We start from the raw sequence: 23579 nt of genomic DNA, 5'->3' as shown, positions 1-23579 counted from the left end.
AAAATATCTCAAAATTTTATTAATAAGATCATTGTATCTTTTATGTCTTAAATGAGATGGACCATGACTGAGCTTGGAAAACAAAAATAACTAAGTTAATTCTTTTATTTCTTATCCTTATACTTAAAAAATATACTTATGTAGTTTTATCAAGATATGAAACCTCATGACATTCAAGAAAAGTGGGATTCAGGATTCATCACAAGCAAACGTATGACACTAATACCCCCTATCTTAAGTGGCCATGTTCTGCATCCTCATGAAAGCTGTTTAGGTCCTTCAAACAGTACATCACTACAGATCCTGAAACCAATGAAACAGAACTGAAGATTTATAGTGTATTTAACATAAAGATATATCCAAGGTAACATTTTCAGAGGGGGTTAGAAAGCAAAGTACGTTTACTGTCAGTAGTGGGTTAATAACAATAATAATATTCATACAAAAAATAACACTTGTCATATTATTACACTTCCACTGTTACTTTGATTTACGTAGTGGTTTTCAATACAGACAAGTATTTTGAAAATTCTTAATAAAATGTTTGTATGTGGATTTGGAATTTTTATAACAGTGCGTAAAGGGGATTTGGAGAGGCTCAAGCATGCCCATGACCCATGGGCACGATGTCACTGAGGGAATGGCTAAAGCTTCTATCAACTACTGTGATAAAGGAATTAGCATTATTTACACAGAATTTCAAGTTACTATTGCTTGAATGTTTTGCCCCAGATAGTGATGTTTGACGGTAAAAGGGTGAATAGAGAATCCAAATATGGATCTGAAGTTCAATGGCATACAAAAGGACACTGATCCAAAATGAAGGGAAATGTGTATAACAACACCTGACTAAATCTGGTCAGAAAATCTCTGAGCATGAAGGGGTAAAAAGAAAGTTCAAACAGTAAAATGCACCCAAGAAGAAAAGGGGAGAAATTACAAGTAAAGTATTACACACCTGTTTAACATGTTAGTAAGAAGGTGGGTGAAAGGTGACATCTCCTAAATAGGTGTACATTGTGACTGACCAAAATAAGAAGGTGCTAAAAATGAGTCAAAATCTTCTATAGTATGATGGTACTCTACCTCAAAAATAAGTTTAGATTGAAAGTGAGAAGAAAGCACTGGTCAAACATATTAATCCAGCTCCTTGAAGGTTAAGGCCTGTTCTTCTTCTGCAGATAAGTTGAACCTGAGTCTTGGGAAGTCGTACCATTTGTGTTGTCGAACATAAAGAGAACTTCCGTTTCTGATATAATGAACCTTGAATTCACACTAATTTTACTTAGAATTCAGTGACAAGAAACAAAAAATCATTGAAATAGTTGAATTCAAACACAGAAAAATAAAACTGTTGAAAAGAGTTTATTAGAAACAGCAATGAAGCAGAATTAGAAACTGCAGTTGCACATGAATAAAATACATCTAAATGATGTAGTGCCAATCGAGAAAGTGAAGACTTTCTGAGAGAGAGAGGTGGCACAATACTACTGGTGGAGAGTAGCCATATGATATGTGCATGTGCAAAATTGATAGGGTATGTCAACTTGTGTGGTGAGTGCAAAAATATTTTAGCAATGCTTAGAGAGAAGAAAGAAGACTGAGATAGCTTTGTGTGAGAAAGGTAAGACTGTATCAGATCACTTGCTGCTAACTTTTGGACTACTCTAATTAAATATTGGGATTGAACAAAACTTCATGATGCTCCCATGATTGAAAGGGTGAGCATGTTCAGTGATGAGATTCAAACCCAAGAGTCAGAGATGGTGAGTCAAGCATCTAAACCACCAGAACATGCAAAAACAAAACACACCCTCTTTCAAGGCCACTGACCAGCACAAAATAATCATATAAGAATTCAGCACATAAAGAGACATGGAACGTAGTTCAAATAAAAGATTGAACATACTGCAAGGTATGGTTTGTTTTTAATTTCGTGCAAAGCTACACGAGGGCTATCTGTAACAGCAGTCCCTAATTTATCAGTGTAAAACTAGAGGGAAAGCATCACCACTCACTGACAACTCTTGGGCTACTCTTTTACCAACAAATAGTGGGATTGACCATCACTTTATAATGGCCCCACAGCTGAAAGGACAAGCATGTTTGGTGTGATGGGAATTTGAACCTGTGACCCTCAGATTATGAGTCAAGTGCCTTAACCAACTGCATTACTGCAAGAAACATTTCTTTTAATTATTGTTTATTTGTTTGCTTGTTTTGAATTTCTTGCCAAGCTACACAAAGGCTATCTGTGCTAGCCATCCATAATTTAGTAGTGTAAGGCTAGAGGGAAGACATCTACTCATCACCATCCACCATCAACTCTTAGGCTACTCTTTTACCAATGAATAGTGGGATTGACCATTACTTTATAACACCCCCATGCTGAAAGGGCAAACTTGTTTACATGAAGCTAAAGAATTAATGTACTCAGTGTATTTTTACTGCAAGATGTACGAGTTACTTATTTCCATGGTTTCTTCTTTCATTAACATTGAAAATATCTTTTAAATGATATATATTCATCCCTTACTGTCTCTTCATTACAGTATATCAGGTTGTAATGTTCCTACAACTAACTGTATACAGTATATCAGGTTGTAACCTTCCTACAACTAACTGTATACACTATATCAGATTGTAACGTTCCTACAACTAACTGTATACACTATATCAGATTGTAACGTTCCTACAACTAACTGTATACACAATATATCAGGTTGTAACGTTCCTACAACTAACTGTATACAGTATATCAGGTTGTAACGTTCCTACAACTAACTGTATACAGTATATCAGGTTGTAACATTCCTACAACTAACTGTAAATGTTTGTTACTAAAATATATCTAGATCTTATAATTTGGTGAAACTATTTTAATTTTTGAACAAGTCATATCATGTTTAGTAATAATAAGACTTACACACATTAGTAATGAATTAACTGTGTCTTACAGAACTGAGACTTTAGTCACTATCAAGCAATGATGACACATTTCTTTCTAAGTTTCCTAAAACAAGCTAGTTTTTATTTTGCAGTAATATATTCAATTTGATATTTCAAGTTGACATTCAATTATGTTGAACTGTCACTTTTCTGAACATAAGGTTCTAACTGATATAAATGAAACTACATCAGTATTATTTATTTTTATTAATATTTATTATATTTATATCATTTTTGTGTTTGTAAAAATATAACATTACACTTTTTAAACAAGAGAACTTTACTTAAACTGTTTATTATCCAAAACAATTAGTCAGTTCTTTTTGTTCCGTTTATCATCACTAAAGAATTATGTAAACTGAATATATATTCTTGACCTGAAGACAAAGATCAAATGCATCATAAACTGTAAAATTTGCTCAGAAAATGTTACATGTTGCACTTGTTTTAGATATTTGCTAGTATTACTTACTTCAGTCTTAAAGTGGCACCAAAGAACCTTTGGTAACTTATTCTAAAGATATGAATTTTTTAAATTATGAAATCTCAATTGTATTTTTCTGAAGAATTTAAAATTGGAATATACTGCTGAAAAACGTATATTTTGTGTAAAGTATATAAACCCAATTAAATAAAACTGTTTTCTGGGTTGTTATCTTTATCAGAATTTTTAAATGTATTTTTTTTAGTAAATAATAATCAATAAATTAAATATCTAAGTTTTTTCTCACTAAATACAAGAATGGAATAATCAAATAAATTGTACATTATTTACAAATATGCAGTTTATGCTGTACATGGATTTAGAACTGGTTAAGTGAAGTCCTGAAAATATACATCACTTGTTCCACATAAATCTACAAATCCCATATTTATAGTTTTCTTGGTTTGGTTTATGAGTTTCCTGCAAAGCTACATGAGGGCTATCTGTGCCAGCTATCATGAATTTAGCAGTGATAGACTAGAGGAAAAGCAGCTCGCCATCACCACTCAAGGTTAACTGTTGGGTTACTCTCTCACCAATGAATAGTGGGATTGACTGTCATGTTATTTCTTCCCCTACAGCTGTCATATTTGACTTAATAACAAACAAAATATATATATATCCAGTTTCAAATATATTTCATACATGTTTATGGTATTACAAAATATACAAATTCTAATAAAGTTTCACAAATAAATTTACTAATAATATATAGTACGATCATCAGAAATTCTGAATATCAGTTGCTCTCCAAGATGTCTTTTCTTCTGAACTTAATAGGTGTAAGTAACTGACTGTCTAATTCACCAGACTAATACAAGTTTGTTTTTATAGGACCGTATTGTAGAACTAACTAAATAAACTGCTATTACAACTTTTTACAATTTCACACTCAAAAACTATCCTGCTTTCAATACAAGGATTTAAAATAGAGACAATGTGTGAAAGAAACTTATCTATGTAAGGTTCAGTGTGACAATATTCTATTTAAGTAATACAGTACTTATATGAATAATGAAACCTTGAGAACTAAGAACATCTTTGAAAAACAGATATAAAACATTTGCTGACAAAAGTTCTGATGTTTAGTGAATAAAATAACAACAGTTTTAGCAATCATCTTTCCTTCCTTATAAAATGTTTTCTAAGTTCTATACTCACACTCCTGACTGGTGGGTTAAAAAGTTTTCACGATTTTCATTTCTACAAGAAGTCAGTGAGGCTTAGGAACATGACCATCTACATAAAAGTTTCTGGTGGCGATTGGAAGCCTGAGTTCTATACCATCGAGCTCTTTGGTAAGTATTATCTGACAACCTGAAAAGTTGAAGAAACAGCACTTCTTCTTACCGATGTAAATTAGAGCCCGTTTCACATTCTATAATTTCTTTGGCAATCTTCACTCAATATCACTTATACATGTATTTCATGTATTATATTATACTGAGCAAATCAATCAATACTACATATATATATATATATACTATCTATAAACACATACAATGTTTGAGATATAAATCAAGCATCTTCCTACTTTTAAGGATGACTTATTTACATTTATTAATGAAATTTAAAACATGAAACAGATGTACAAATTATGTCTAATGATAAATGTTTCACAAAATTATTGTTTCTTTTTTTGTTTCTCTCTTTTCCAATGGAAAAATCAGAGAAACCTGAATCAAAGTTAAAAATGTGGCTTTCAGCTTATAATTAATGATGATATACAAGACAAACAACAACAAAAATTAAACTAGATGAAAATGAAAAACTAAAGTTAACTTTTAAATAGTAAAGATTCTTTATGCTAATTTTGAATCAAGCCAAATGCTATAACTAAAACACACAACATACACTACTGAAGAAAAAACAACAACTAGTAATTTGTATTATTCAATTCCAGCTGAGAGATATACATTAACAGCTAATGTGTTCGATGTGATAGGCATGAATCAGCTTGCTGAGATGCAGGTATGGGTTATACCAGTTTGGGTAAAAAAATCCCTGTTACTGTTTTTGTACTGAAAATGGAATTATTCTTGATGAGATCATTTAGACAAGAACTGTGCTTTCTAAATATTACTGGGATATCTATAGTTATTATTCCAAATGGAAAAATTACAGAAAGACCTTCTGAAGATATCCATGACTATAAGCGGAAACACCGTAGACAAACGTTCCAAACACATCCATGACTATAAGCAGAAACACCGTAGACAAACGTTCCAAACACATCCATGACTATAAGCAAACTGTAGACAAACATTCCAAACACATCCATGACTATAAGTGGAAACACCGTAGACAAACGTTCCAAACACATCCATGACTATAAGTGGAAACACTGTAGACAAACGTTCCAAACACATCCATGACTATAAGCGGAAACACCGTAGACAAACGTTCCAAACACATCCATGACTATAAGCGGAAACGCTGTAGACAAACGTTCCAAACACATCCATGACTATAAGTGGAAACACCGTAGACAAACGTTCCAAACACATCCATGACTATAAGTGGAAACACTGTAGACAAACGTTCCAAACACATCCATGACTATAAGTGGAAACACTGTAGAAAGCTATTTTTAACATATCCATAACTATAAGTAGAAACGCTCTCGAGAGCTGTTTTGAATACATCCATAATTATAAGTGTAAATGCATATAAAAATATTTTAAACACATCCATGGCCATGGCTGTAAATGGAAACACTAAAGAAATGTCTTGAATATATCCAAATGTAATACTTCATAGAATATACTGTAGAATTGTTATGAACAGTGTTCCATGATGAAAAATTAAAAATACAGTTATGAGTTGGGAATATTCTGATCAGGATAAATTATTAACTTTAAATAATTTGTGAGCTATCTCAAAAAGTGAAAAATAAACAATATTAATCAATGTTCCAAACCTACATGAAACCAAATGAGTTTGTATGTAATTATTAAGCTTTTTGCTTCAGTACATAACATATAAAATCCTTACCTAATCTCGAGTTTTCTTTTAGAAATGGTGCCATATCAAGGAGATCTTCTTCGCTAAAAGGAAAAGAACAGATGAGTGAAACGTGCAACACGAGTGAAATGTGCAACACGCTCTTCGACATGTTTTCCAACCTTAGAAATAAATAATTAAAAATCCTGTCTCAAAATTTCATTGACAATGCTATTTTTCATCTAAGCAGAAAACACTCACTGTGCTTGTAGTTACTGTTGTACACACATTACAGTTAGCTTTATGGTTTTAAAATTGACATAGCATTAGCTCTTCTTTAAATTTAAAATATGTAAACACACTAGTTTCTTTTGGTTTTATTATAAATATAGTTACAGCCTCAACTATTCTAGTTTAAATATGTAAACACATTTGTTTCTTTTGGATTTTACCACACTTACGGTAACATTCCGAGCTATTTTAATTTGGAATACATAAACCAAGTATTGTTTTAGTTTTATGCCTAAAAATCACAGCCATAACTCTATTAGTTTAAAATAAATAAATATATTTTAGCAACTTAAAATAAAGTAGCTTGAAAGAACTAGAGAGCATCAGACAACTGTGGTGATTCTTATTTAAGGTTTCCCTTTTTTTTTTAATTCATGAATAATTTGTAGAAGTTCTTCAATGCACTTTTGGTACATATTATGCAATTGAGAAGTTGGCCAAATATTCACAAATAAACTGGAAATCCTAAAATACTGTCACTATTGCCAAATGTCTTCTAATAAACATGTTTATTTAACAAACTAACAGTAACATCCATGCTCAAATCAGACTGTATTGGTAAATCACACAATATGTTGTCAATATATACTATATGTTTTTACAACTTCTATTAAGTTATAACATAAATGTGTCATAGCTTGATTTGTTAAGAAGTGACTTACTATTAAGGAATAAGGGATTAACCCTTCAATGTATTGCTAGAGCACTCGTCTGATGTGGGACAAGTCTTGAGAGTTTACATCCAAAACAAGGAAATATGAATATATTATGTCAAAAGAAAGCTAACATTTTCCAACTCTGAAAATGTATTTTTGATAGACACTTACCTCCTCTTACATAATAGCTTTCCTTGATTTCTGCTGCCCTTTATATACACACTTCTGAGAAAATGTACCACCACATTTACAGAGTATAAATTTCACCTGCTGTAAAGATATCGTGTTACTAATACAGGCAGATAAAATGCAAGTCAATCGATAAGTTGATACCAGATGGTGTAGAGTGGGTGGTTAAGCCTCATCAAACTGTAGTTGGTAGACCAACACCAGCCTCAAATCAAGCAGCATCAGATATGTGTCTTCTGGTCTGTAGTAGGAGAATACTCACCAACTGTGCCAACGGAACACCAATGGAGTGATGATTCTCCTGGATGAGAGAGGAGTGAGGTTAAAGGAGTAGGAAGATCTAGATATGTAGAGGAAGAGGAGAAGAAGGCAGGAGAAGATGCTAGAAGAAATCATGACCAACATAAAATCATCAGGAGGATAAAAAGATGGAGTGTTCAGAATACGAGAAAGACAGTTTGGAGGACAGGCATGGAGAAAAAAGTAGGACCGACCAATGCTGATGGAATGCATTCCCATCCAGCAAAATCTGAGGGATAAATAAGGTGATGAGAAGAGTGACAAAAACATCTGGAAGAATTGTGTCCAAATGAGAGTACAGCCATTTGAACACCAGATGAATGAGAGGCAGTAGACCTTAAGAGATTATCCATGACAAGAATCAGGATAACTCAGGGGTTCTTAACCAGGGGTGCGAAGATGATTCCCAAGGGGTGCGAGGATGCCCATGAATAATTAAAGCAAATCTATATTTTTACATAAGAGTATGTTTTATATTTTTATATTTAAGTTTCCAGGGGGTGCGAGAAATGATTACTGATTTGAAAGGGGTGCAAACACTGAAAAAGGTTAAGAACCACTGGGATAACTAGAATAGAACGAGCTGTTAGACATACTTGTATAGAATGGGCCCAGAAAAAGGAGTTGATAACATAGAAACAGGAAAAGTGTTATAAAGTCTTATTCTGATGATTAATAAAGGAGAGAATGGCAGATTTAGCTTTATGTATTATCATGAGACATCTATGAACCATCTTGAAAAAAACCCAAAAAAACAACAACACAAATTTGATGTACTATCAAAAATTCTAAGAGAAGTAATACCTATCATGTGAGTAGTTTTATCATGTCTGAGATCCAAAGAACATGCAGTTCATTATAAATGTTGTAAGTGAGCATGACTGAAGGAAATACAGAATTCCATGGATGCCCAAGTCCTCAAATAAGAGACAACCTTATGTCCAGTGAGAGAAGGAGAGGATATGTAGGGCATAGGAAAGCAATTTCTCCATGTCCCTCAAAAGGAGAGTAGAAGAACAGGCTCGGCAAAAGTATGAACAAAAAACTGTAAATGAATAAAAAAAATAAAATGAGTGTGAGATGTGATTCCACCAAATTAAACCAACCAATGCAGATGTAACACCTCTTGAAGATGGAAAAGAGAATGACCTGTAGGAGGCTGGTTAGGACAGAGTCAAACAAGAATTAAAAGCATCTGAGATGTCCTCCTTGACCATCTCAAGACCTGTGGTAAAAGGACATCACAGGGTGAGAAATTCTCCCTTGGAAAATGAAAGAGGACAAGACACCAAGACATGAAAATGTAAGACTCAACACTTACCTGCAAATACCCTGGGTACCATGAAAATATGTGAAGAAAAACCTAGAAAATGATGAGAACCCTACCCAACAACAATTGTAACCATTAGGGTCAATACTGCCATGGACCAACATTGGCAAGAAGAAGATCCCTTGGAGGACGTAAAGTAATGGAAACAAGAAACATTGGAGACAGAGTGGAAAAACACAAAGGTTAAAGATCTCTTGATACAAATCCCAGTACACAACAACCGACTCCAAATAGAGAGCAAAGGCCTATAAACAAATAAAATAAGCCCTACTGACCTTGAGCCTATAAAAAAGCAACCGCCAAGACTGACAGTACTAAAGTCTAATAGCAGTGGAAGTATATATGGAAAGCAATGACAGAGAATGAAGAGAAAGCAGGAGGAAATAAAACAGAGAGAGTCAAAGATGGAGCATGAGAGAGACACCAATAAGAACAGGGCAAAATCATTGGTATGTGGGTCCAAAAAATGACAGCATAGATACAAGCATACCATTAAAACCAAACAGGCAGATAAAAAGAGCCAGAAGAAGGTATAAGAGAGATAAAAAAGGCAAAAGCAATTGAGTAAGAAGGACATCATGTCCTAACCAACTCCAGCAAAAAGTTTCACCAAATAAGAAATGAAAATGTTGAAAAAAAATAAATATGCTAATGTTGAAAAGATAAGTGAATTAACACCTCATAAAAATTCCACAGGGGAATGGCAGATGAACAGAGAAAGAAGTTTAAAGATAATAAAAATGGGTAGCGTGTGTGAGATGAAATTAGGAAAACCTAAGCCTAAGAGAGACAAACAAAAGACAAAGGGGTCTGATCTCCAAATCTGAAGAAAAAGACTCCAGCATTTAGGAATCAAAGAAAAATCAATACAACACAAAGTTATGCCTAGTCATTACAAAGGAAGGAAGGAAAAACAAGTAAGCTCCAAAAGTAGTGGTAAAAACATGCCCCGAGAAACCTAGTTATCAAATAAATATGGATATTAGATGAAACAAAGATAAATGGAATAAAAAACTGGAAAAGCCATTCTATCATGATGGAGGAACATAGACAGATGTATTTCATGGCCAAAAGAAGGCTCGGGCAGCATGAAAGACAGCATCTCTCCCAACAGACAAAGATAAACCCAACACCAAAAGCAGTTAGTAGACTAGCATGAACAAAGACATATTGTTTTGCACCAGATAAAATGAAAACTACTAATACTTGGGAAATCCCGTCTTCGTAGATACTTCCACTGAGAAACAACAACATCTGATATGTTTACAAGAAATAAAATTACACTTCATTGCACACATGGGCCAATTCATGAAGTGATGATTTTGCTCTCCAGTACAGAGTGAGTCAGCTCCACTAGGAAAGTGTGTTTCACTCCTATCAACGAACAGTTATGGCTTGTTTATGAATTTTGTGCAAAGCTACTCAAGGGATATCTGTGTTAGCCGTCCCTAATTTAGCAGTGTAAGACTACAAGGGAGGCAGCTGGTCATCACCACCCACTGCCAACTCTTGGGCTACTTTTTTACCAATGAATAGTGAGATTGACAGTCACATATAACACCCCCACAGCTGAAAAGGTGAGCATGTTTGGTGCAAGAGGGATTCGAACCCTTGACCTTCAGATTACAAGTCAAATGCCTTAACCCACTTGGCTATGCCAGGCAACAGTTATGGGATGCTTATTTGTGTGCTACAATGCAGCTATACCACATAATATTAGGTAGAAAACTCAAAGCTAGTAGTGCACAAAAGGCGTGCATATACACCCTTGTGCAAATTAATTGAAACAAGATGGAAAATTACGATTTTTTCAATTCTTTGCACTTTATTTCTGAGAATCCAAAAATTACTCACAAATTAATATATGATATATGACTGCCTTTATTTTTCAGAAGATTATTAATCCGCTTTGGCATCGAGTCCACAAGCTGACTGCAATCTTTACTAATTTTTGGATCGCGGTACGACACCTCAATTATGACCTCAGTTAGCTTATCTTTCGTAGTGCAGTCTTTACCCCAAGGCCTTTCTTTACATATCGCACAAAGATTTCAATAGGATTTAAGTCGGAAAGTTTCCATGCCAGTCCAGCACCTTTATTCGCATTGTAGCCATAACATTCTTCACAACTTTCAATATGTGGCACGGAGCCAGATCTTGCTGAAAAATGCTAGATTCATCTGGAACGACTTTTCTCTGCATAACTTCGATGTACTGTGGTCCTCGCATCATACCTTCTACAATATGTAAGCCTTCAACACCATAGTAGCTGAAAAAGCCCCAAAACATCTTCTTCAAGGGATGTTTTATGAACTGATTGATGTGAGATTCTCAAAGTTTCTCACATGGAGATCTGTGAACATGCAGACTTCTTTGACCCTGTACAAAGAAATGAGTCTCGTCACTGAATAACATCTTCTTCCATTGTTCTTGCATCCAGTTCTTGTATTTCAGATCCCATTGATACCGTTTTTTCTTCATTGAGTTGGTAAGAAGTTGTTTTTTGACTGGTCTCCTTGCACTTCTAACACAATTTCAAATGATGTAATATTCCACAAAATTTCGTCATATATCCCAAAAATTGATCGACCGTACTGCAAAACACAGCTAATAACGCTGTCTGTGTGAAAAAATGACTATTAAAGGAAATCAGCGGGTCCAGCGAGCCTACACTGGCCATGATGCTGAAAATATTGTAAAATGACCATTTATTTCAATTAATTTGAACAAGGGTGTAAAGGACAACACAAATCAAGAAAAAATTATTATGAGAAAAGAGGCAGTTGATCATATAACAAATACAACAAATGTCTCATTCACATTTATGACATAATAATAGTGTATGAATTTGAGCAGATTGTGAACAGATTTTATGCAATGAAACTCAAAATTGCGAGTTGATCGGATGCTTTATTGGTAAAAAATAGTTTTGTCCTTAATATGATTACAGACATCACAAAACAGACCATATTAAATTATAAATAGATTCAACTGTTATGATTTGACTATAACATGTTGAATTTTATTTTCAGCAAATAAACTGTATTTTAAAGCATTTAATGTGTTACTTTAAATCTTAAGATACATGACCAAAACCTCACAAGGATTTGACTACTATCAAGTCAGGTTATTTACAAACGTCAAAGTAGAAATTCACCATTTATATTAGTTTTAAAGTGTATTATAAATATTAAAAGTAAATATCTTTGATTATTTTCTTTCCGTAAATCATTAATGTCTACCTTTCTTCAGCTTCTGGTAGTTTGTCAAAATATTCATTCTCTACATAAACATGACATGTTGTGCAAGCCAGAGAAGCCTCGCATGCCCCTAGTAATATAACAAATAAATAACATCATCAATCTCCTATAATCAAGCTTTTAATTCTTGTGATATACAAACTAAATGTATTATTAGCAATTTATCACATGGTTTCTAGAAAAAACAGGTTTTACACATTTTGACAAGCAAATGTGTATTAGTATTATGTGAAATCATTATCTCTCTCCTTCAAGAATCATGTTTTATATATTAGATTACAACTTGCACAAGTACTACTTAGCATTAACAATAAATATCCATCTATTCACACTTTTTCAAATGTTTTAAGCTAAGTTAAAGTAAATTATATTAGAATATTTCAGCTTTTCACATTACTCACTCTTAACTGACAACAGTAATATACAGAACTTAAAATTAACTTGTTCATAAATCGACTTCAGTAAAGTCAAGATACTTTAGCAATGTCAATACCTAAGTCTGTCTAGAAACAGCCAAATATGAAGTTCTAATTCTGTTCCTGTATAAATGAAGATTTTATACGTTACATTTGATTTTGGAAAGTAATAAAAACTATGAACTAACTTTTACAAACAATTAATCTAGTTCTTGTTATTTTATTACATATTATTTTGTTCTGTTCATATACACAAAGCATAAATATAGATCTCTCTTAAATCACACCTTCCATTTCAATTCCATAACGATGGGCTAAGTAAAGCACATTATCACCTATTTTCCCTCGAACTGGGATTCTTTTTTCATCTTTAGTGATGAACACAACATTAACTCTGAAAAAAATAGCCAAAATATGTAAATAAGCATCTTTAAAATAAAATTTTATCTTCATATTTTTTTGTGATTTTTCATAAATAAATGGTAAAAATTTTACAACCAAAGTACTTATAATATTAAGAAAGTGAAACTTTCATGATGTGTTTTTTACTAGGTCATCTCTTCTAATATAAAGTTTATCTGTGTACATAAATGATTAATTGGAAGCATCACACAAGGTTTAGTCTTAGGACCATTGTTGTTGTTTTTTTTATTATTTATCATCAATCTCAGATAAAAATGACCAATAAGTTATTTAAAGTTGCAGATGGTACTGAGATTTTGGATGTTTCTAGCTGTAAAGAGAATGCTGCTGCTTTAAAGAAGGATTTGGAACATTTAAGGAGTTGGGTAAAAAAAAAATGGAAGGTGGGTTTTAATCATAATGAATGTGGGTTTTCATAATCTCAACTATAATTATATTTTGCATGAAAATAACTTTAACATGTCACGAAAGAAAGGAATCTTTGCATAACAGTTGATCAGTCTCTAAAGCCATCTAAGCAGCAGGCTATTGTTAGTGGTAGGGCAACAGGATTTTATGTTTTATCTATAGAAATATTGAATATAAGTGTAAACAGGTTATAATTTCATTGTACAGGTCACAGGTTAGGCAACATTTGGAGTATTGTGTTCAGTCTTGGGTATCTTGGGAAGGACACTGAAATGTTTGAAACAGTTCAGAAGAGGGTTACTAGAATAGTAACTCATACGAGGAAAGATTAAGATATCTGGGATTGTCTTCTCTTAAAAAAAAATAAAGGTTAGAAGAGATTTATTGAGACATTTAAGACTGTTAAGGGAATTGATAGTGTTGATGTATCATCTTTGTTTCACACTTAATGATGAAAGTGGTAAGACTGGGGGACACAAATATAAATCTTGGTAGGGTAGGAGTTATCATCACCTAAGACAGTTTTACTTTTCTAATAGGGTGGTTGGCCTTTAGAATGGGTTGCCCTGAAATGTTGTGGAAGAAGTAGATTTAGGTGAGTTTAAGAGAAAGCTTGTTAACTATATCAATGATGAAGGCTAGCTTTGAGGTGTGTTTTTTTATTTAATTAATAGTTTTAGTTTAGTTTAAAGAATGGAACAGCCTAGAATAGACTAATATATCCCTTGTTGTCCCTAGACACGATTTTATGTTATAATGATCCTCTGATTTTAATTGTATGAAAGATATATAATTGCAAACTTGCTGAAGAGACATTTAAAACAGTTATTTTATAAACTATAATTTTATTCTTACTTAATTCACTTAAAGGTATATAAACACAAAAATTCCATAGTTTGGTTTGTTTGTTTGTTTCTTTTTGAATTTTGAGCAAAGCTACTCAAGGGCTATCTGCGCTAGCCGTCCCTAATTTAGCAGTGTAAGACTAGAGGGAAGGCAGCTAGTTATCACCACCCACCGCCAATTCTTGGGCTACTCTTTCACCAACAAATTGACCGTCACATTATAATGCCCCCATGGCTGAAAGGGCGAGCATGTTTGGTGCGACCAGGGTTCGAACCAGCAACCCTTGGATTACAAGTAGAATGCCTTAACACGCTTGGCCATGCTGAACCAATTCCATAATTAACTGAATTAAAATATAAATGAAAGTTTAAAAAACTTTGTTCTTTTGCATTCCTGAATTTTGTGGTACTTTACTATTGATGTTTGGTCTATGTTGTAATTTATATGGTTGATTTTTTTCACTTTTACTTTACAGGTATAATTTAAATTTAAAATTTATCTGCAGTTTTGTCTCTAACTCCATATTGTGTGGATGGCTTCCAAATATGTCATGCTCCTATTGATGATGAAAAGATGCATAATGATTTACACAAGAGACATGTTGGAATCACTTCATTTCTCAAGAGAAGGAAGTGCCACAAGCCTACATAAAAAATACTGCACATAGATGGCAGCACTAGATAAGTGTAGTTAATCTTGTGAGAGGAGAGAAGTAAAGTATTAGAATACAAAATTTTGAATGGCTAAATGGCTTTCATTCTGACATCTTTAGTGGCTACCCTTGCCTTTGAACAGGTTAACATCAATAATGGCTTTTTAATAGGCTAATGCTTTATTCAAAACTTCTTAGTCTAATCTGAGAATAGCCTCCATTAGTACTCATGCTTAATGTTATAATCTTGAGTGTGCAATTTTTAATTCATTTCAAGCTCACATAAATAATATACAAGATCATGTTAAACCAGTCCCACAAGATGCCCCCTGCAATTTTTTAATTTGAAATAAAAAAGATACAATCACAATGGTATAATCTAGAAATTTAAATTGGGCCAATCTTCCCAATATCTGTAGTCTGTGCAACAGATAAATTTCACAAGTTTACACTGGTGTAACTTTGTTTCTGGATTATCCAGTTTGCTCCAGATACTCACACTTCACCTTCAGACTTCGGATCTTGCCATTCATATTCCCCATGTTGCAACGGTCCTATGGTATCATAAAATTTGTATAGTGGTACAAAAGAGATCTTTATCAACAAATACAACTGGTCAAACTAACTGATCTTTGTTTAAGTCTGTACAAAGTGTAACTAAAAGAGGAGAATAAATCACAATTTAACAGTTACCTTTTTCATCAAGAAGATAATGTATCATAATTCGACAAACAAAAATCACACATTCGATCTTTAAAGTTATCCCTGTACATGCATCCACCTTTAAGAAGAAGAAAAACTGAAATCCATTCTCTATTTTTCAAGAGTGATCTACTTCTTTCTCAATAAACACTGACATATACTAATGCTGATTGGAACTCTTTCCACAAGCTTATCACCTTGATAAAAAATAAAGTATCTTAACTGAAGCCCAAACTATTGTTGCTCATTTTAATCTTGTGTCCTCTGGTCCTTCACAACACAACAGAAACAAACAGAAGAATTTATCCCAGTTATCCATAAGAAATCTTAAATGCCAATAACATCACCTCTTACCCTCTTTTCCTCAAGAGGGTAAGAAATTACAAAACCTTAACCAATCCCCAAGAGATAACTCTTCTGTTCTTAAAATCATCCTGGCAGCCCTCTTCTGAACCCTCCAATATAGAGTAAAACTTCATTTGTGTATATATTGTTAATTATTCATTACAATACTTAAAAACACCAGAAAACAGTTTAATACAGTGCTTACATCTTACATATCAATGCCATAATCTATCACTTATTTTCCTTCTCTAAAGTTATTATTCTTAGCAACATGTTATTTTACACTACAAAAATGGATTTAAATTTGTACAACAGCCTAAACGGATCAACAAAACTTATTAAAAGCATCGTCTTTGATACATATAAAACAACACATTATCAAAACAGAGTTACTAAATGACTTGCTTACAACTTTCTGTGTTCTAGGCTAGTACAAAGAAGATGCCCATCGAAGTGTTTTATGTAACATGTATAGAGATCACATACAATGATTAACACAGATGAGTTTTACATATATATTTCATACTGGTAATAAATATTTAATCAATCATAGTAAATATCAGCTTGATGTAAAAATTTACATCTGTATACATAATTTACCACAAACTATTCTCTGACAGAAGGTAAAATGGTAATTAGTGCTAATTAAACCATTCATTGCCATATCATTTGTCCTTAAAATTTAGGCTTACATAAACTATTTTTTGCACATAATGGCCAACTTATATTTAAGTAAGCTTAAATAATGGTTTATATACACCCCAATCGAGTTGGAACAACATTTAAAGTAGATTTGACAATAATGGGTTAAATCAAATTATAAATTAATAGGTAGAGAACACCTTTCACAAAAAGTAATTCCTAATTCAACCCACAAACCTTGTAAATTAATTTTTATTTCTTTCACCCAGAAGAACAAAAAAAAGAGAGAAGGAAAACAAAAAATAGACAGAGCAATTGTGACAAATAAAATAAAATGATAAGCATTTACAAATCATATTTTTAAACTTTTTGTTCTTAGAAATATGACAGATATTATGTGGACCTGTGATAAAAATAACTGTTTAAATATTTGGAGATCATTCGTTATAAAACCATTTTCTTGGCACGTAGAATAGCATATAATTCACAAGAATAATGATATCAGCTTTTATCATAATTAAATTCTGAGTTTAGTAACTAGAATGTATTGATTCATAGTAATATTTAGTCATCATGAAATAACAGGTTTCCCATCAAACATTAAAATAGCACATGTTCAAAACAGAACTGTTATACCAATTACTCACAACCCTCTGTATTCTAATAATGGGTGATGTCCATTATGCAATGCATTTTATGATCCATGTACTCAGACATATATTTGTGGACTTATGGTGAAAATAATGATTAAATATTTTAATGTCATTTGTTATAAATTTAGACATTAACTGTCAACATCTGTTTTACTAGATGTATTTCTGTTGGGTCACCAAAATAATTCTGTTTGAAGAGTAAATAAAACCAAAATTAGGAGTAAAATATTTTCATTTCTTGCTATCATGTTGTCTTAGAGCATACACAAGGAATTCATACAATGTACAAATTATTTTGAATACCTAAAACTGACCACACTAAAAGATTTTTTCGTGCCTTCAATAATCACATTTTTTATGCACTTTGTCTAGTACATTAATTTCTTTCCACCAATAAGTCCAAGTGTTTCAAATTTGAACACAATAGAAAAGAGAACATTCTCATGATAGAAGTCATATGGTCTATCAAAGTCACACCTCAAACATACATACAAAAGTGACTTTAGTACAGAATTTCTCATCAGTGTACCTTTAACAATTTTTTTGTTTTAATTATAAACCTGTTATTCGAATTCTTTACTGAGCTGTGGGGCCCGCCATGGTCAGGTGGGTTAAGGCGTTTGACTTGTAATCCAAAGGTCGCGGGTTTGAATCCCAGTTGCACCAAACATACTCGCTCTTTCAGCCATGGGGGTGTTATAATGTGACAGCCAATCCCACTATTCATTGGTAAAAAAGTAGCCCAAGAGTTGGTGATGGGTGGTGATGACTAGCTGCCTTCCCTCTAGTTTTACACTGCTAAATTAGGGACTGCTAGTGCAGATAGCCCTCGGTAGCTTTGCACAAAATTCAAAAAACAAACTAAGCTGTTGATTTGAGGTACTGATTGCTTATTTTTGTGGATGAAGGAATGGCCTAAAAGGTTCAAGTGGCTTTCTTCAAAGCTTAGTTACTGGACAACTGGTCTTGACAGGTGAGTACTTTTGATCCTGATTTATAATGCATTAAACCTTTCACTACTGCCTCAATCTTTAAGGATATTTTAGTTCCAAACTTCCAAATAATTTTACCTTAACCAAGACTAAATATTTCAGTATTATCTTCAGTCTTGAACTCCTTACTTTGAAAAAGAAACTGAATTGTTGGGGAAAGTTCACAGAAGGGCTAATTAAAATTTCTGGGATGGAGGGGCTGTTATATGAGGTCAGATTAAAGTTACTAAAATTATTTTTTTGTGAACAGAAGAGTCAGAAGAGGTCAGACCAAAGTGTGTAAAATTATAAAATGAATAAATAGATTCAACTGGTGCATCATTTTTCTCATGTTTAATGGTAAGTAGTAGGAATTAGGGACATAGAGTCAAAGAATAGAAGGGTAGACTACAAACTAGTTAATGTTATTTGTTGACTAGTAATCAGTATTTGGTATAGATTGGTTTTAAGTATGGTAGGTGCAACAAGTTTGGAAGAGTTCAAGAGATGGCTTGGCTAAATGAATGGAAGAACAATGATGAACCAAGATGCTCTCTGTTCCTCTCAAATGTTAATTGTATTTTAGAACCACATCCACAGATCTAAGTTCTATAAGTCAAAATGTACACCAACACTGTACTTAACAACTCTTGCTTTAAAACCTATTTAATGATTTTAATCTATACGCAAGTTAATATTTGTATACTACATGTGTAAAACAGTTTATTCAGGGTTAACTTTCATGTCTTTTCTTATAGTAAAGTCATATTGAGCTATCTGCTGAGCCTATTAAGGGGAATCGAACCCCTTATTTTAGCATTGTAAATCTGGAGACATACTGCTGTACTACCGGGGGGGGGGCTCAGGTTTAACTACACAAACAAAAGTGAAAGTTTGTTTGTTTGTTTTTTAATTTCATGCAAAGCTACAAAAGGGCTACCTGTACTTGCTGTCCCTAATTTAGCAGCGTAAGACTACTAGAGGGAAAGACAGCTGGTGATTACCACCCCAATCAACATCTGGGCTATCTTTTATCAAATAATAGTGAGATTGACAATCATATTATAATGCCATCATGGCTGAAAAAGTGAGCATTTTTGGTGCAATGTGAATTTTAATCAGGACCCCTCAGATTACAAGCTGTGTCCTAACAACTTGGCTGTGCTGGGTCTAAGAGTAAAAGACCAAAAAAAAACTATTAAGTTATTTATTACACATTTGAAAATGTTTACTCTTGAAATTTATACCCATAAAAGTTTGTTGTAATTTTTTTTTGAAATCTGTCTCTCAATTCTTGTCTGATAAAGAGTCACATGTCCATTATTAGCACACATTTGGAAATTACATTTCATTTTATTTTTTCTATACCACTGTTGATAACTTCATATTTTCATTATAGTGAATTTTTAATTATTCCTTTTTCACATTTTTGATTAATTTCAATTTACTTTACCAAGAATACCATATTTTTAGTTTTCATTTTAACAGCTTTTGGTCATATATATCAATTTTTTTTCACATAAAACTGGTTATTAAATAAAAATATTTTACACACAAGATTTGGAACTAGATACAAAACAAATATACTAAGTAGAAATAGATAAAGGAAAAGAGAAACAAACCATTTAAGTTCGATGCCACAATATTTCTTTGATGAGAAGTAAAGTTCATTAGGTTTTGATTTTTATGAACTTGAAAAAACACTCTTTTTGATGTACACATTGATAAGAAATGGACTGAAGAATAGTTATAGTGTTTTAATAGTCCTTGCAGGTTTGTGTACATCTTCATGGCATCAGTTCTGTGTTGATTCAGTGATTTTTGACATAATAACCTCATTAATAGTACAAAATTATTCATAATTAAGAGCTTTTCACTTGTTTTATGAGAAGTGTACTTACTAGCCAGGTTAAAAATCTCACACAATTATAACACTACTTTGACGTGATAATGCAATCAACGTCTGTTATTTTTTTCAGTGGAATGAACTGGTAGTAAATGCTGTGATAAGGTAATCACTTGTAACGGCTATTGACATCCCAACTCCTGTAATAAAAAATGCATTATTCTTATTTGAAAATCAGATTCTATAACTTAAAAAAATCATCTCAGGTAAATGAAAATTATATTAAAATATAATTACATTCTGAACTAACAAGCTTCAAAGGCTTTTTTTCTGATCTGTATTCATTCAAAAGAAAACATATACTCATGATACAATAAAATCTAGAAAGCTAACACTAAAATGTTTAGTCTTTTTATGAACTTTAAAAAATGTAATATTAATTGGCTAACTTTTTAAAGACTATGGCTAATATTATAATTTTATTTGTACAATACTTTTGTACGTCAACGTTTGGCTACTATATACTATGACAAATACGGATGAAATATTTTAAAAAATCTTATCGTGTACTTTATGAATTATTTTTAACATATCTTGCATACCTTAATTTTATGTTGACAACATTATTATATCAACGAAATTAATTTTTCCTGCTACTCTTAAAATCTAAAATAATTAATTAAGTCTACTGTTCGGCCAGATTTATACCTATGCAGTAGTAGTATACTAAAATAACTTTTTTAATATTTATAATAAACTGTACCCGAATATTCTTGTACACGAATTCTCAAACTATGCGACAATGCGTTTCACTTTCAACAGATTTTCACCATTCCTATTTCATTTAATAACTGAAAACTTCCTATTAAGTTTTTGGTACTTTACAAAACACCAACAAATTAGCATACTGTAAGATCTTAAAATTAAGTTAACTGAAAAAGAATATTCGGGAATCTACACTTTCTGTATAAAATCAATTATTAATAATTGTTACATTCCTACATGTGCATTTTATATACCTTTTCGGCTTTCGTGTGCATCATCATGTGAAATATCACAAAGTCTCGAACAGCGAGATTTCTCGTCATCGAGAGTACACGCAGCGTCCACTGCTGAAAATGAATAGCGAAGGCAATGGAGAAAGTTGTGCGTAACGTGCCGTAGTGTTGGTCATTGTTTGATAAGCTGAAAATTGATAATATAAAGCAAGGACTACGGAGATGTTTCGGTAATATATCTGGAAATAATTGTCGTAATGAAGTACTGGTATTAGTATGTACTATACTTTTAATATTATAGTGCTTAGTTGGTATATTCCGGTGTTAAAATTGACCGTCGGTTTTTAGATTAGAAAATAGAATACGTTCTGAACGGTGATACCAGAACCTACGGGCTGAATCCGCCGCACGGCTGTCAACACACCAGTATCATTCATTGTGAAGAAGTGCATGATATTGACACTTGACAGTTTAGTTTTGACCGCTTGTTCTTCAAAATGTTGTTTTAATGTATCAGTAGGTGCACTGCATCGTTATTTTAATCTGATCACGTATTTTACCAAATTATTTTAAGATGAATGTTTATGAATTGTACTTTTCTAATTAAGTTACACTTTTGAGTTCATGCAGAAGAGAACTTTAAACAGTATGATTTCCGACAAAGAAGGTTTGTTTACCAAGCCATTTTTGAGCTTAGTCGTATTGTGGATTATAACAAGTGATCTTCCTTTAACTTGTTTGGGCATAAGTGACTTGAATTTAAATGGAGGAGAAAACTTAACACAGCCTTTGAAAATATTTGGAAAATATAGAACTCGATTACATGGAAGCCCATATATTGTAGGAAGAGACAGACCTAGTCCATCAGACAAACAAGATACATTTGATGTCAATAACGAACCTTTAAAACAATCAGAAGTTGGTGCATTTGGAGGCATTTACTTAAAGAGTGAAGCAAAAGTAATAGGTTCACATTTGCGGAAAGTAAGCAATGAAGAACTAGGAGTTACAACAATGCAGGTAATTTAAGGATTCTGGTGATTCCATAACTCTAATATATTTTTGGTTATATGACAATAAAAATAGGATTATTATTTCATAATAAAACGGATGAAAGTTATATATAATTTTTTTTATATAATGATAAATGATTAAATACTATTATATAATGATGCAAACATTTTTTTGTAATATAACTTTAAAAAAACAACTTAATTTTTTTATTCTGTATGTTATGTTGCATTGTATAAAAAGTAGGCTTTAGCAGTTTTTGACTTGTTTGTTCTCGATTAATAAACTTAAATCATTTTCAGTTACAATTTTCTTATAGCACAATAATGTCTTTACTGAGTTGATTCTAACTTACCAAAAACCATTCATGCTATCTTTCATCTAGTGAAAATTCTTAAGATATTTATTACAGTTCTATTTGAAATGGAAAGGTTAGTGACCCAAAGACAATTATGAAAAAATAAAATCGAGAAATACACCAAAAAAACATTTCATTCATATATACAAGGAAGCTAAATTCAGGTCTTCTTATAGAAAGGGTTATGAAAAAATATATTGATTTGTTGATAGTAGTTTATAAATTGATAAAAGACTCAAATTATACCAGAAAAACTTCTAGTTAAAAACATTTAATTATGAAACAGTATTTTTGCTGTTTGTTTTTATTATTATTTTAGGATAATTGGAGATATGCTTCAAAAGTACAAAAATTGAAGAGAGAGCTTTTTTTGGTTTTTAGTGTTTATTTCAAGTATGTTTGTCATTCCTTTTCAGATGTATGTAAGCCCTTGAATGAAGCAAGATATTTAAAAATAGTCATTAATGTATGCTGCCAACTACCTAAATATTTAATAAGGTTATTCAGTGTCAACCATTTACATCCACAGCCTAAAGATATCTGATTTGTATCATAGTTATTGTTTTCGTTGAAAAGACAAGTAGTGTATGGCACATGTACGTAACACTTGTCTGAACTTGTACAAGTGACCATTATTTGTTATCAACACAGTTCTCAATACTTTTACTTTTCTAGATAAATCTTTAAGTGTCCAAATATCCTGTAATGCCATTCAAAGAAGTAAGTGTCACAGAAATGATTTTTGTAATAAATAAAATGACCTTCATGAATAATTAAATTTATTGTATTTCTGACCTATTAAATGTATGCTATCATTCTCAGCTGTTCACCTTATTGCAGTCAGACACTGAACCAAATATATTCATAATTGTCATATATTAATAGTAATAAATGATAAATATTTAT

At 32.3% G+C, this 23579-nt stretch overlaps 2 protein-coding genes across 11 annotated transcripts in view; one reads left to right on the top strand and one right to left on the bottom strand.

The window, feature by feature from the left end:
- Fdx1 (Adrenodoxin-like protein 1, mitochondrial Ferredoxin 1) lies at positions 1-21460 on the bottom strand. 6 transcript variants are annotated; one of them, XM_076497201.1, is made up of 8 exons: positions 21326-21460; positions 20083-20506; positions 15647-15701; positions 13106-13212; positions 12385-12472; positions 6428-6480; positions 4595-4750; positions 1-303 (listed from the first exon to the last, which is right to left on the bottom strand). In XM_076497201.1, exons 2-7 carry the CDS (start codon positions 20318-20320, stop codon positions 4647-4649), a joined length of 645 nt encoding a protein of 214 aa, XP_076353316.1. In that variant the 5' UTR covers positions 20321-20506; positions 21326-21460; the 3' UTR covers positions 1-303; positions 4595-4646. The 6 variants fall into 6 exon arrangements, with proteins under 6 accessions (XP_076353316.1, XP_076353315.1, XP_076353319.1 ...); XM_076497200.1 differs by having other exon boundaries at positions 21070-21342; XM_076497204.1 differs by having other exon boundaries at positions 1-294; positions 21070-21342.
- Positions 21461-21814: 354 nt separating this feature from the next.
- Positions 21815-23579, top strand: part of LOC143248658 (VWFA and cache domain-containing protein 1-like) — a 51421-nt gene continuing 49656 nt past the window's right edge. For all 5 annotated transcript variants that reach the window (XR_013027139.1, XR_013027137.1, XR_013027140.1 and 2 more), the window contains exon 1: positions 21815-22324. Coding sequence is in view for 1 of the 5 variants with exons in the window: in XM_076497199.1 (XP_076353314.1) it covers positions 21929-22324 (396 nt within the window). In the remaining 4 variants the exon portion in view is untranslated. The remainder of the gene's footprint in view (positions 22325-23579) is intronic.

This window comes from Tachypleus tridentatus, chromosome 4 (genome assembly GCF_004210375.1).
Source record: "Tachypleus tridentatus isolate NWPU-2018 chromosome 4, ASM421037v1, whole genome shotgun sequence".
In the NCBI taxonomy this organism is placed as follows: Eukaryota; Metazoa; Arthropoda; class Merostomata; order Xiphosura; family Limulidae; genus Tachypleus; species Tachypleus tridentatus.
This window is presented reverse-complemented; position numbering and strand designations above follow the sequence as displayed.